Genomic DNA, 14,872 nt, shown 5'->3' on the forward strand with positions numbered 1-14,872 from the left:
GGCAGAGACACAGGTGTCAGGTGTGGGCAGGGGTTTAAACGGAAGTTCAAGATCTAACCCCCTCCCTGACCCCAACCCCCACCCCCAGCTTTATTTTGTTTTCAATCCAAACCCCTTAGGTCTATTCCACTGGCCTCCAGTCCGCTGAGGTGCTTTTGAAGGGAAGAAGGATCTTCAAAATGATGCTGGAACGGCAAAGGGATTCAGACAGGCAGTCTTGGGTTCGAATGTAGCCTTTGCAGCTTACTAGGCATACGATTCTAGGAAGTCAGCTCGTTTCTGGGTCCGTGGCCTTGCTGTAACGGGGGATGGGAAGCCTCCCCTCTCCCAGGTGCGTGCTCACTCACAGCCAGCCCCACCTTCCCTGGGATGGCCGGACCGCCGAGCCTCCTTCCTGGGCATGCGTGGACTCGGCCACTCACCCACTTCCACGAACTCGTTGTCCTCCAGGGCCACCTCCAGCGGGTCTTCGTGGTCCAGCAGGCCCAGGCCCTTGCACCGGCGCACGAGGAAGCGCACGTCGTCCACCGAGGCGAAGCCCCCGTTGTCTGGCTTATTCTTGATGTACCTCCTGACGGCCTCGCGGCCCAGCCAGCCGATGGTGAGCTGCGCGTCCCGGCAGGGCACGGCCAGCCATTCTCCGCGCACGTGCACCGTGTACCTGGGCATGGCTCTGCGTCCCGAGGGGGCCCCTACACCGGCTCCTCTGTCCGTGGTGGCCGCCCGGCGGGGAGAGTTTTATCTGGGAGTGACTACTGAGGTGTGGTCGGTAGGGATGAACTTCCAAAACACGCCCCCTCTCTTGCCTTTACTCATCCACACATTGGACAAATATTTATTGAGGGCCGCACGGTGTCCCTTTGGGTTTTCACAGCTGAGCTTGGGGCAGGAGAGGGGGATGCAGGCAGGCTGCGTGGTGACGCCCCACTCACACAAGGCCTGGCTTCTCCTGTGCTGGGGGTCCCAGTGCTTGCTGTCACTTGCTGGGGCCTCTCAGGGTCCCCGATTTCTCTCTCCCCTGGCTTCTGTGTTCTCCTCCACTGAGGGCAGCTTATAAACACCATGTTCCTGTTTTTATCTGGAATTACTCAACTATAAAATGCACCTTCTGGTCCACTGTGACACCAGGGAGTGTGGTAATCTTCATTTTTTTGTTTATTCCACAAACATGTGTTGAGCAACTATTCCCTGCCACCACTAAGGTTTTCTAAAGCTGTCCCTCCACAAGGGAGACTGCAAAAGTCAGAGATCATTCTCACAAGGAAAGGTCACCATCTGGATGGATGAGCTGTTGTGGCTTGATGGTTAATAGCTCAGACAGCCATGGTTGGGACTCCAGCTCCACCATTCATTAGCTTTGAGCAAGTAAGTTATTAATTAGCCTCTGTTTTTTCTTCAAAAGGGAAGAGGCAAACTGCCTCACTGCTGTATTTGCAGTATCTGCTTGGGATCCAATCCTGGCTCTGCCACTTACGAGCTATGTGACCTCTGGGCAAGTTATTTGACTTCTTGGGGTCTCAGTTTCTTCATCTCTAAGCTGGAGATAATGATAGCGCCTATTTCAAAGGGCTTTAGGGAGGATTAAGTGAGTTTGTAATATGTAAAGCACATGGTGCATTGGGAATGTTCCAGAAGTGTTTGTGATTACTATTATTTGCACTCGAATGCTCTGTATACCTATATTGCTTTCTAAATTTCTTTCATCTTGGTACGTGGATATCCCTAATCCAGTTAAGCATCTTCAACACAGTTAACTGCTCCCTGCACCCAGTTCATTACCAGTAGATTAAGGAACCCTGAAAAGCATGAAAAAGGAATCAAAGAAATGTGGGCACTGTTGTAATAAGCAGCATTTTAGTAATAAGCCAGTTTCTAGAGATTTGATTATTGCAACAGAAAGATCTTGACATGTGTTTCCACTAAAACTGACTTGTGTTGGGAATAGAGACACAGTTGTTCACAGAAAACACAAACACTCAGAATCTCTCTTTCCCTGACAGCTTCTTGAGAAGCATACAAAGAAAGAACTACCCCTCCTTGAAACTTGCACTTCAGTCACCCACATCCTGACCGCACTCTGGAATTTGTCACCACCTGAATTTGATGCACATAAGAAATCTTAAATTCTACTACCCCACCTTCTGACTATGACCTTCCAGCCTTCCAGTTCTCCCCTTCCTTCAGTCCTCTTTGCCCTTGGACCTGACCTCTGGTTGGCTCCTCCTTCCCTCCATTTCCCACCAGCTTCCTCACTTTCTCTCCTAGGAAGCCGGCGTCCTTGTTGCTTACCTGGGCCGCTCTTTCTTTACTACTTTGAAATCCTTTTATAACCCTAAACCTATGCCTGCATGGAGTAAAACTCAACCCCTGGGTCATCACAACCGACTGCTATCTGTGTTCACCTGGTGGAAGCCTCTGCTACGGAAGGTTCTGTGGTGGTGACATCACGGCACTGTCCTTCTACCTGCCCCTCCCCCTCAGCAAGTTTCCAAAACATTCACCCTGCTTTTCAACATCCACCTCCTCTAATTTTCAGAGGAGGACCTTACCTCTTACCTCTCTGAGAAAACCGAGGCCCTTAGATGTGAAGCACAACTTTCTACCTCCTCCATTCACTCAGCCAACAAATATTTCTCAAACACTATTGAGATAGCGTTCTATCCCAAGCACGATGCTAGGTGCTGGGAATAAAATGAGATACATTCTCTGCCTTCATGGTGCTACTCTCTGGTGATGTTTGCACTTACCAAGAAGACTAATAAGAAGTCCAAGTATCCACTGTGCTGTGAGAAAACCCAAATTACCTGGGCACTCCAGTTGCCAGTCTCCGCTGAGCCCAGCTTTTGCATAATCTCAGGACAGACATCAGACATGTGAGGGAAGAAGCCTCCAGATGATACCACCTCCCAGCGACGTGAGTTTGAAGATTTCAAGTTCATGCCCTAGGCATTGCGGAGCAGAGACAGCTATTTTCACTGTCCAGATTGATGATCCAAAGATCCCATAAGTCTATGCCTTTACTTCTGTTACTCTTTATCCATCTGGAACACACTTCCAACTTCCTTTGCTTAGCTAGGTATTTCTTATCTCGTAAGCCTCAGTGTAGGCCTTCTCTTCCCCAGTAAGCATTCCCTAAACCCTTTGGTTGGGTTAAGTAGCCCTTCCCCAGGTTGCTTTAGCATATTTCTTCTTTAGCCATATATAGAAATTACTTATATTTGTTCACCCAGAAATTATATGTATATCCCAGCCTGGCACAAAGACATCCATCACACGCTTAGTAGCTGAAGTGTGTAAATGTGGACTCCATTGAGTTGGCCCCAGGCAAACCTGTGATGTGTGTGTCTACTGCCCTCTACCTGCATCATAGCATCCTTCACCGCCACCCTTCTGGGGGCCCTTGCCCCAGTTCACTTCCAGGCTCACTCATCAGTGATCACTGGAATGTGACATTAGCCCAGAGCGCGGGGAGAGCTTACGGGGCAGGGGAAGCCTTCAAAAGCATCATTTGAGTCTGTGGATTTGCTGAAGTTTAATCACTTAGAACCTGATTATATACCAGGGATGTGAGCTGAACTCTCACCTGTGGTCTTCCTGCCTGGAAGACAAGTGACAGCAGAGCCTTGAGAAACAGCATCATTTCGGTGTAGATGTGTCCAGGAGAGAACTGCTAAGGACAGTAAGCAAGCGAGCAGCTCGGGATTACGGGGATGGACAGGAATCTCTGTTTCTTTGATACCTGCCCCCCTTCTGGGGTGTTTGCGCCTATTTTAAGACTTCTAGCTAATGCTAGCACTTTTTGTGTATTTAATGACACCCTCACCCACATTTATACTCTAAGACACCATTCCTCTTGCTAAAGTTTATTTGGCCAGGGTGGACTCAAGCTGAGTCAGAGTCTCCCACCTCTGGGAATCTGGAATTGAGACAGTCTTCCCATGTGATAAGAACTATTTACAACAACAGCAAAGCTGGAGAGAAGCAGAAATGAGAGACAAGAAAGAGTATTGCTCCCTTGACAGTTCCAGGTGTCAGTCCTCTCCCGTCTGTCCATGGGTTCTCACAACCTCCCCCTACCCTGTATCCTTAAAATAATCCTCCCTTTCCTTTTCTGACTTTTAATCATTTGGGTTTTGTCACTTACAATCAAAGAATCCTAACTAATATGACTGTGGTTCCCAGACTGCGTGCAGAGGCGCCCTGGGGTACTACCGTGTACTCATGGGATGCTTTGTTACTCTCTTAGTTGGTTCAAGTCATTCTATTACTTCCAGTATGTATTATATGTGTGTATAATGGGTATTATCATTGTATTATTGCCCCTATGTGCTGCATGCTCTACATGGGTGAAGGATGTTTGGTGACCATTAAGGAGATGAATCAGCTTAGACAGGAGAGTATCTGAGGGACTGATGGGAAGTACTGGGGTTTGGGGCAGTCATCTGACCCTGATGGACAGGAGGGCAGGACAAGTCCAGTGGAGCAGCAGGTGGATCTGGGGGTGGGGAGCAGAGTGCTTCCCGGAGAGTTTATACATTTTGGAAAAGTGCGTTTATACTATGCCCACTGTGTGGCTGGGTGAGCAAATCCACCTGAGTGCTCATGTTATTTAAAAAGCAGAGCTCTCATCATGTTGAATTTTTGGCATGCGGCAGATTCAAATTAAAGAACTTAAAATACCAGGCAAATACTACGCTGACACTCTTGTGGTTGTGCTGGGAAAACTAAATATGTAACTAATGAAAAATTTTACACTTATAAATTAAAAGATTAAACTTTGTTAAAATGCACCTAACAAAGACCATGGCACCGGTGGGGGGGGGGGGGAAGGTAGCTCAGCTTTATTCATGAAAATCACTGACAAAACAATAAAAAGCCAGAACGAAAACAACATTTTTAGTTACAATATGAGCTGAACTTTTTAATATTTCTTCCGTTTAAAAAAGTGAAATGTCTGAAATCAGCATTTGGTAGGTCCTTAATCCACTTTTAAGTCTTTCCCCACCAGCATGGCAGTCACCGGGTGCATACTTGCTTTGTGCCCCTGGTAGGTTTGCACGGCTTCATGATGGGATTTGTCAAAGGCAGCAAGGTCCCTGGTGAGGGAACAAAGATGGATAATGACTGATTTTGGTAAGTAATATTTTATTTGGCAAGTATAATTTTATTATACTTGTGAAGTAAATGAAAAGATTAATCACGACTATCTGTGTCATGGTTCTATAGTTTTCAGAATTCCTGCCAAATCCATAGTCAAAATAACTTCACCAAGATATTCTTAAATTCTGTCTTGCAGCCAAGCTACAACTTGTTTCCCCTCTACCAAGCACTGCTTTAGTATACATCAAGCAACTTAGCCTTCCAACTCATTGCAGCATTTGAATCAAAAAGGTGTGCCTTTACCGGCTCATTTCTTGTTACCTGTCAATAACTTCAGGTTCTTTTGTGTCCCTGCCTACTCCCCAGTTATCTCCTACTTGCTTTTAAAGATCTTTCTGGGTACATAAGATTGTTTTCTATTTATTTCCTTCTCACCAGTGTCTAAACCGATTTGGCCCATAGTAGGTAATCCATATATGATGTTTCTAAAAAAGCTAATGAAATTACTTCAAATTTTAAATATTTAGAAGTGTTCATTCCTATTCCCAAATTATACCTACACTCTTTAACAAATTTAAAAATATTATTTTTAGATGGTGTTTTACAAAGTATTTTAGCAACAGGAAAAACATCTAAGATTGTTCTTCCCCATTCCTTTTTTTTTTTAAGGGGGGGGGAGGAGCAGAGGGAGAAGGAGAGAATCCTAAGCTGATTCCATGCTGAGGGCCCAGCCGGCTGTGGGGCTCGAGCTACCGACCCTGAGATCATGACCTGAGCCGAAATTAAGAGTCAGAAGCTTAGCCCACTGAGCCACCCCATGGGGGCGTTCCCCCAACTCCTGATATAAATTCAAAGCACAGTCTGAGCTGCTTCTTACTTGAATAGGGGCCGTGTAAACTTCATTCGTCCTTGCTCAGTCGCCATTTTTAGAGCCAAAGGAATCGCTTCCTCCCATTTCGATTGAATGCAGAGCCGTAACCATCTGGAAAGTGGATTTTTAGGGGGCATGGGGTAGGAAACGAGGAGGACGGGGCAGGATATACAGGCATATCTGAAGATTACTTTTGTAATGATGAATAATCCCATTATAGTTATGCTGTACACCACTGTATGTCTTTATTCTGAGAATCTCAAGTCCTTGTATATACAATTCAGTAATTGGAGAAGTGAAGAGGAGTTTGTTCTTGAAAAAGACCGTATGTCTTAAAAGGTTTAGATTATGTCTCACACTACAGATCAGAATTAAGAAAGATTAACCACATAACAGAATTAGAGATTTCCAACTATTCCCATATCAGAGTCCACTTGGCTAGTTGCAGAAGAATGCCTATTTACCACGGGATTCCTAATTCTTTTTTTTTTTTTGGTAAGGTAAGAGAAGCTTAGAACAAATTCTAATAAAAAGATTAATACTATCATCTTACAGTACTGCAACTATTCCTCAAAGACCACTATAATTATTTACTCAAGTGCAGTAAATTTCACAAGGATTTCTTAAAACTCCTGTATGTCTCAAACTCTGCTTTCCCTTTCTCCACCTTTTAAACTAGTTTCTACTTTCTTCCACAGAGACAAGTTAAAATGATGTACCTGAATCGTATTTCAGAATTGTTAATGGCATTCAAGTTGTACACCTCTTGCATTCGCTTTATGTGCCCCAATGGAAGAGGTGCCTAAGAGCAAAATAAAGAAGTACGATGTATCATTTCAACAGGATTCCTTGGAAGAAAGGAGCTGGAGAGAAATTCTTAGCCAGATTAAAATCCTAAATATTTTATAATATAGAAATGTTAGATAAAAAGAAAAGAAACAAATGCACACTACAATAAATTTTGTGCAAACTTATTCTGGATAAGGATGTTCTACTGGGAGCAAAGGGATAATTTAACTGGTGAGGTACATAAAGAATTAAATGAGAATTACTCTCCTCAGACTTTTTGGTATATATGAACACTAACTTTCTAACCCTTTCCAGAGTCTTTCAAGTTCTTCCTTATACCTTATAGATCTTAAATTTATTCCATTCTCCATGTTAAACCACAGTCCCTTAATTGTTTCCTCACTGATTATCCTCAGCTTTATCTTCGCTTATTTCCTCTGAAATCCCTTTTAAATGATCTCTATCCCTACAAAATAGCAGTTTTTAAACTTTTATATTACAGACCCCTTTGAAAACCTGATGAGTAAAATGGACCCTTTCCTCAGGGAAAAGAGAGAGATTTACTGTATAAACACAAACATCTGTATACAATTTCAGGGGGTTCACAGACCTCCCGTGCCCATCTTCAGCCATGCTAAAAGGGGGAGCAAGTCTGGGGAGGAAAGAAGAGCAGTTCAGTCTGGACAAGCAGGGAGGCTGAGGTGCTGCCCGGCGGGTGGCTACTGTCCTCTCCCAGAACGACTCCTCTTACAACACTCACCCCACGCTCGGGGAAGCATCTCTGCTCCGAGCGCCAGACCCTTCCCAAATCCTTTGGTCTCGGCTAGCCTCCAAGTCCGCCTTGGTAGGTCCACCGGTTAAGGTCACCTCCCAGACCCCCAGCTTTCACTAATTTTTGCCATGCCTATTCCGGAGACATCCTGTCAGGTGCTGCAGACATTTATGAAACCTCGGTGACTTGATGCCCTAAAAATGGATTCTTGCAAAGCCCCTGTTGCCTTAAATCCTAGTCGTCCTTTTGTGTTGATTCCATAGGAAACTCTGTCTAGTCTTCTCTATCCCTCTCAAGGTCCTCAGACCCAAGAGCGCCTTTCAGTGTAACAGTAAAGACCCGTCCTTCCCTCCCTCTCAAAATGCAGCCTCTGCTTGCCATTTCACATGTTCTTTTAATTACTTGGGTTTGAAACCTTAAAATCTGCTTGGACTCCTTCCTGTTAACCGCAAAATCCAGTCAGTCACAAACCCCATGCTTTCATCCTTCACCCCTGCTCATCTGGTCTGTTTCCTCCTTTCCTACTAGCTTCCCCTGCATGTCCTCCAAAAGTCCCCCAATGAATTCCACCCACGTTCCTCATGTTGATCCACTGGTGTACTTGTAGGATAACCCACCCTTTCCTCAAATGACTTTCCTGTTAAAAATGTTAGCTCCTTTCCTAGCTACTAAAACAAAACCTAAAATTCTTAGCTTAGCATTCAAGATTCATCACATCTGATGCCACTAGCCGTTCTAGAATTATCTTCATTAACTTCTGCAACACTGAGGCTTGGGACCTGAATTTCCACCTCTGCTAACACTGCTCTGGGCAAAGCAAGGCCCACTCCCACCAAACCTTTCCTTGACACTGCCAGTTGGAAGGGAGTTGTTCTTCACTGATTAAGCTTTTCTCAAATGATACCTAAAATATGCCTCCTCTTATTACCAAATTTTGTACGTGTGACCTTTCCTACTAGATTGATTATAAGCTTTTTGAGGACATGCTATATTTCTTTCTTGCATATTTTCATGTTCACAACAACACTAAACATAATAAGCATTCAACAAATGAATGAATTTTATGTTATTTTTTTCCATTAGTTTTCACATTAACTTTTTTTTTCCAAGTTGGGTTTGACATAAATGCTGCGCTTTTGTTATGCCCGTTGTAATTTCTCATGTTTTGAGCTAGTACTTACTCTCTGGAGCATCTGTGCTAAAAATTCGTTCAACTGATGAGAAGAGAGATCCTTCAGGTCTGCTGAGGTAAATGAATTTAAATCATCTTCTTTGGCCTAAAATAAATGTTACCTGGTTATTTCCATTCATGTACGATTTAAAAATATTTATTGGTCTATCTGACATAAAAGTAAAGATTAAGAAAAAGACAGAAATACAAGAATGCATAAGATGGTGAAAAATGTATTTAAGCCTTAGCTACTTTAATAGTTTTGAGATGATGTTACTATAACTTAAAGAGCTGACATGACTCCTAAAATCTGTATTGCTTAAGAAAAATTAGACTATTGGGGCGCCTGGGTGGCTCAGTCGTTAAGCGGCTGCCTTCGGCTCAGGTCATGATCCCAGGGTCCTGGGATCGAGCCCCGCATCAGGCTCCCTGGTCTGCGGGAAGCCTGCTTCTCCCTCTCCCACTCCCCCTGCTTGTGTTCCCTCTTTCACTGTCTCTCTCTCTGTCAAATAAATAAATAATATCTTAAAAAAAAAAAAGAAAAATTAGACTATTAATAGTAAAAGTGGAAGAAACTTTTGACATCCTTTGTACCATTCAAGATATACGGATTTTCAAAGTAAACATTACAAAAGCATATCAACTAATTAATAGGCCTATTTAAAAATTTGGGTAAAGGATCAAATTGCATATTCTCTTAAATATCACTAATGAACTGATAAGACCACAAACTGATGTTTCCCTCCATCCCCACACGTTCTGTTTTTCCTACTTAATCTTGGAAATCATCTAAGAGAAAGAAAAGTCTGTCTGTACTTTTCTATTTAGGATTCACTGCCAAAAATCTTTGAGGATATGATTAAGAAATATTAAATAAAGCTTATCAAAGTAAGTATTTTTAAATCTTTAAAACTAGCTTTAAATTCTTTCAAATTAGGGTTTCTTTTTTTTTTAAATTATTTTTTTATTTTAATTCCAGTATGGTTAACATACAGTTATATTAGTTTCAGGTGTACAATATAATGATTCAACACTTCCATACAACACCCGGTGCTCATCGTGACAAGTACACTCCTTAATCCCCATCACCTGTTTCACCCATCCCCCTTAACACCCCCCTGTAACCATCAGTTTGTTCTCTATAGTTAAGAATCTGTTTCTTGATTTGTCTCATTCTCTCTCACTCTTTTTTCCTTTGCTCATTTGTTTTGTTTCTTGTATTCCACATGAGTGAAATCATATGGTATTTGTCTTTCTCTCACTGACTTACTTCACTTAGCATTATTCTCTAGCTCCATCCATGTCCTTTCAAATGACAAGATTTCATTCTTTTTTATGGCTGACAATATTCCATTATAGATATATACCATTAGAGATATTCCTATCCATTCATCTATCGATGGACACTTGGGCTGCTTCCATAGTTTGACTACTGTAAATAATGCTGGTATAAACATAGGGGTGCATGTATCCCTCTGAATTAGTGTTTTTGTATTTTTTGGGTAAATACCCAGCAGTGTGATTACTGGATCATAGGGTATTTCTATTTTTAACTTTTTGAGAAACCTCCCTCCTGGCTTCTACATAAACTAGGGTTTCTCTTAAGTTGAAAAGAAATATATGCAATGTTTAAAAAAAATCAAATAGGGCCAAATGAAAAATTCCTTTTTTTTGCTCCCTGTCTCCAAGTCCTATTCCTCAGTAACTAATAGTTCCTTGTATATCCTTCCAGAAAATTTAATGTATAAATATATAACCTTGTAAAGAAACATTACTTTACACCTTCCTCCCCTTTCTATCTCACCGTGAAACCATACCTTAGTATCAAAACTTACAGATCTCATTCTCTGCTCAGAAACACGCAGATTTAAACTGTCTGTTAAGGATATATCATAAGTGGTAAAAACATGAAAAGCAATGGAACAATAAGCCAAAGGTCAAGGTGATGGTTACCCTGATGGGAAGGCAAGGTGGGTAGTGAGGAGCATGAGGCGGGGAGGGGTGTTCCAACGGTACCAGTGAGATTTTATTTCTTAGGTTAGCGGTGGGTACATAGGCATTTGTTTTACAGTTGATTTTTACACCTTCAAACAGGTGATGTACATTTTTTTCATCTGCTTTTATTTAATATTTAAGAAAAACAACTGAGCAATCAAATGAGGCAACGAGAGGACTCACTGTAATCACTAGTGGTTCCATAGACCACGAGTCCTCAGTCTGTCCCCGACACTGCCCGTTCCTGTTAATACTGAACTATTTATAATCGTCCGCCTTGGCTGCTGAGCCTAAAGGAATATCTAAGCAGAAATCAGGAGCAGAAGCAGTTTTACCAGGTGGGCTGCACTACATTTTTCAAATGAAAACAGAGGTCCTAATACATCACACTGTTGTTAAAAGATCCCGTTTCCCTTGGATCTCTCTTAGGCTTTTCTCCATGACACGTCTGTGAACTACACAAAACATCGATTCAAGACACGGGTAGAAGAGCTGAAGCATGATCTGTGGCAAGAGGTATTACCGGATTTCCCTCCCTGCATAGACAGGATCAAGCCTTTCTGAATGATTTAGTGTACATAACGAAACCCCTCTTCTAACCATAACTTAAGACCTCTGGTCCCTGTCATTACGACACTGAACACAGGAAGCCCCCCAGTCCAGGCCAAGTACTGACAGCAGACGTGCAGACATGCACAGCTAGCCTGGGGGTGGGGAGCTGCCTAGATATTTTCTACCCCCTCAAAAAGATCCTGACCTAGATCTAAAGAGTTAGTAATAGTCTAACTTTGTTATGATGTTATGAGAATCTTCAGAAAGAGGTCTATATTTTATTTTAAAGGATGGTGTCTTTTCCCTGGGGTTTCTGGTTCCATTTTCCTGATGTGACTTACTCCTGATTTGTTTTTCTTCCTTCTCCTAGCTGTCAGAGGGTTCCCTCAAAACCTGGAGCTTTCTATGCCTCTTTCTTCTTCTCCACATTTGATCGGTTTTCAAGGTCTTAACTAGCTATTTAAAATTAAACCTCAAAAATCTTTAAACTCTTTTATTTCCTCCTGCACTGTTCTAGTTCAAACCCCTCAAGCCTTCCGATCTGAGCTACTATCTCATCCGAACCGCTAGCTGGCCTTCTTACTGACTCTAACTTTCTCATCTCAGCTGAGCCTATATATTACACAGCTTGACTAAGGGTCCCAATAAACAGCTCTAGTCATTTCGTTTGCAATTCAAAAACCTTCAGGGATCCACTGCTGTTTACAGATTATGGGTTACAGTCCTTTGCTTGACAATCAAGAGCCTCTGTAATAGGGAACTAATTTATCTTTCCAACTTTGTTTTCCCTCTACTAATCCATGTATTTATCCAACAGTGGATAAATGTAGATGGCCCTGGGCATATAGAGGTGAATAAAAACAATTTCTGCTCTCAAGGGGCTTATGGCCTGGTGAAAGAAACAGATGCAAACAGTGCAGTAAAAAAATACAAATATAGTAAAAGCTTCCTTAAAATGAGCTCCACTAAAACCACTCATTAGATTAACTGATACTCTCCACCCTCTCGTTATGTAAAATGAATGGACTCATGTCCAGGGCACACCCTATGCTCAGAGTGGGTGGGCCACCCCGAGTACCTGTGCTCTTCTCCTCCCCTCTGTTGATTTATGTGTTAACCACATCAGCTAGAATTGTCTCCAAATGTGTTGATGTCAGTTGTAGTTGTAATCAGGAAATCTCGTTGAATAATAGGCAAACTGATCAAAGCAGAGTGCCAAGAAAAAGAAATTTCTATAAATATTAAGTTTATTGCTCTGAAAAATCTAAGTCAACTTTAACTTAAAAACTGCTGTACAAAAGAATGTTGCTACCGAATTTGTAGACAAGGTGCTTGTAAAAAGATGGGAATAACAACAGAAAAATCTAGAAGGGATACACATTGCTTTGCAAGTGTATTTAAATTCTATTTCCACTTTAAAGAAACTAAAATTAGAAGTTATAGGTTCATTAAGAATTTAGTTTATGCACTTGACATACAGCTTTGGCCCCATAGTCAAAGTTTGAGTAATTTATGTTTTCAATTAAAATAAAGTGTCTTCCTTATGATCAATTTTTATGACACCCTGCTTTAACCAATTTTAACCAATTTTTTTCAGTTAGCTGACTGGTTAATTGAACTGGCTGACTGATTTGTTCCAATCTGATAAGAGTACTTTAATGATAGCACAAAAAAAGCCAGAAATGGTGTGATGGGGCTGTTTACAGGATTCTATGGGAGGTAAGGAAGAAAAAGCCTTACTTAGCCTGGGATGAGGAGAGAACGAAGGTGGGAGGAAGCAGAGCGGGCAGACTGTAGAAGGCATGAAGGAATGGAATAACACTATCTTCATGAAACTTGATGGAACTTAATGGAAGTCAGTGTGGCGATGGCCCCAGGTCAGAAGTGGGGAGGAGGGTTGAGAGATGAACCAGAAGAATAGGCTCTAAGCTCTAACCAGATTGAACTCACCTCTCCATCTAGGCTCCATGTTTTGTTGCTGCTTTAAAAAAAAAAACTGTTTGAACTCTGTCCCTCCCACCCAGAATGTCTTCCTCTACCTCCTCCATGCCCAAACCATCCTCAGTCCTAGCTGAAATGCCCTCTTCTAGACAAAGCTCTCCTCCATGCTGCAGCCAACCTCAATGCACTCCCCCACCCCCCCAGGTGGAAGTATTGGTTCTTTCTGGTGACCTCTCGTTACTTCATCTGTGTCTTTTTCATGCTGCTCATCACTTACTGTTATTTATCACTAAACTTTAGAAACAAGTGTCAAAAGGCAACATCTAAATTTGTTGAAGATAACAGGATGAAGGATAGCAAAATAGGCTACCCCAAATATGCCTCTTTAGTATACTGATTATTTTAGCTGCAGGCTCTTGAAAAACAGGAAAGACAAGGAGAGGTTTTCTCTGAACTGCACTCATCTGCCTAAAGACAGATCTTCCAAAAGGAACCCAATTGTCCTAGATCCCCTCCCCTGGGAGTTTCATCAGTCAGGCAAGATTGACTCTGATCACAGGAAAGGAAAAAAAAAACCTGACATCACACCCAGACGAACTTTGTCCCACACTATCATACCTCCTATCTATTCTTCTAAGGGCCCATTTATCTTTCCTAAAAATCCTTTATTTTCCCCTAAAAGGCCTTCTCTTTCCCTACTGAAATGGTATTTAATCCTGAATTCTGGGCCACCTCTGAGTTACTCATTTTTCCGCGGGCCTCTCCCCTGTATGCATGAGATAGACACATTAATACATTTGTTTTTCTCCTGGTAATCTGCCTTTTATTACAGAGGTCTCAGCTGAGAACTCAGAGGGTAGAGGGAAAATTACTTTTCTTCCCCTACAAGGATTATTCCTACATTTTCTGTTATTTTTCATGAAAGCATTCCCCAGGGCACATCTGCATTCTGGTTTCTCTAAGGGTTATATTTCAGGATAGACACAAAGAAGCTCTTCTTTAGGAGGTTCCACAGATGTCAACAACTAACACCGACCGACAGAGCAGAAGGGCCTCCGTTCTTCCCTAACAGCTGCACCAGCGCTCACCTAACACCCTTTGAGATTGACCTGGGATGGGGAAGGGCTGTATCTGAAGCAGCGTCTTACAAATGACTGATGAGGAAAAGAAGCAAGAGAAAACGCAAGTATTTCTGCATACCTTTTTTAAGACTTGAAAAGAAGCAAGAAAATGAGAACTAACACCACCAATATCTATTTGCTCCCCCAGCCAAACTTAACTTTACACATTGAGGGCTGGTATGCCACCACTTCGGACAAACTTGGCTTATGAATGACCTTTCCAAATACGTGAGTTTGTGAGTAAAGTACCCTCCCGCTCCCGTCCCTGCCACCTCCTTCCTGAGTAGAGACATGTTTGTACAATTCAAAAAGGAGTCAAAATCACACGTTAGTACTCACAGTCATCCACCGTTGACTTAAGGCAATGCAAGCATTTGTCAGCGTCATATCATAACTGCAAAGATGAAAAAATACTAGAGATTAAATTTCATAAAAATGTACCTGCTTTTCCATAAATGCAATGTTGAAGTTACAGAACATACTTAACTTTCAAAGTTCTTTTTTTTTTTTTTTTAAAGACTTTATGTATTCGTTTGAGAGAAAGAGCAAAAGAGAGCCCG

General features: G+C 42.2%; 2 protein-coding genes across 2 annotated transcripts in view; both read right to left on the bottom strand.

Moving 5' to 3' along the window:
- HAL (histidine ammonia-lyase) overlaps positions 1 to 805 on the bottom strand; it is a 27,167-nt gene extending 26,362 nt beyond the window's left edge. The window contains exon 1 of the mRNA XM_032416316.1: positions 423 to 805. Within this exon, the coding sequence (XP_032272207.1) occupies positions 423 to 669 (247 nt within the window). The 5' untranslated portion in view covers positions 670 to 805. The remainder of the gene's footprint in view (positions 1 to 422) is intronic.
- The window catches only part of LTA4H (leukotriene A4 hydrolase), a 36,730-nt gene continuing 22,659 nt past the window's right edge, over positions 802 to 14,872 (bottom strand). Inside the window, exons 15-19 of the mRNA XM_032416317.1 lie at positions 14,652 to 14,706; positions 8,714 to 8,809; positions 6,691 to 6,773; positions 5,978 to 6,082; positions 802 to 5,096 (exon numbers count right to left, since the gene is read on the bottom strand). Coding sequence (XP_032272208.1) covers positions 4,979 to 5,096; positions 5,978 to 6,082; positions 6,691 to 6,773; positions 8,714 to 8,809; positions 14,652 to 14,706 — 457 coding nt within the window. The 3' untranslated portion in view covers positions 802 to 4,978. The remainder of the gene's footprint in view (positions 5,097 to 5,977; positions 6,083 to 6,690; positions 6,774 to 8,713; positions 8,810 to 14,651; positions 14,707 to 14,872) is intronic.

The sequence above is a fragment of the Phoca vitulina genome, unplaced genomic scaffold, assembly GCF_004348235.1.
Source record: "Phoca vitulina isolate PV1807 unplaced genomic scaffold, GSC_HSeal_1.0 scaffold19, whole genome shotgun sequence".
NCBI lineage: Eukaryota > Metazoa > Chordata > Mammalia > Carnivora > Phocidae > Phoca > Phoca vitulina.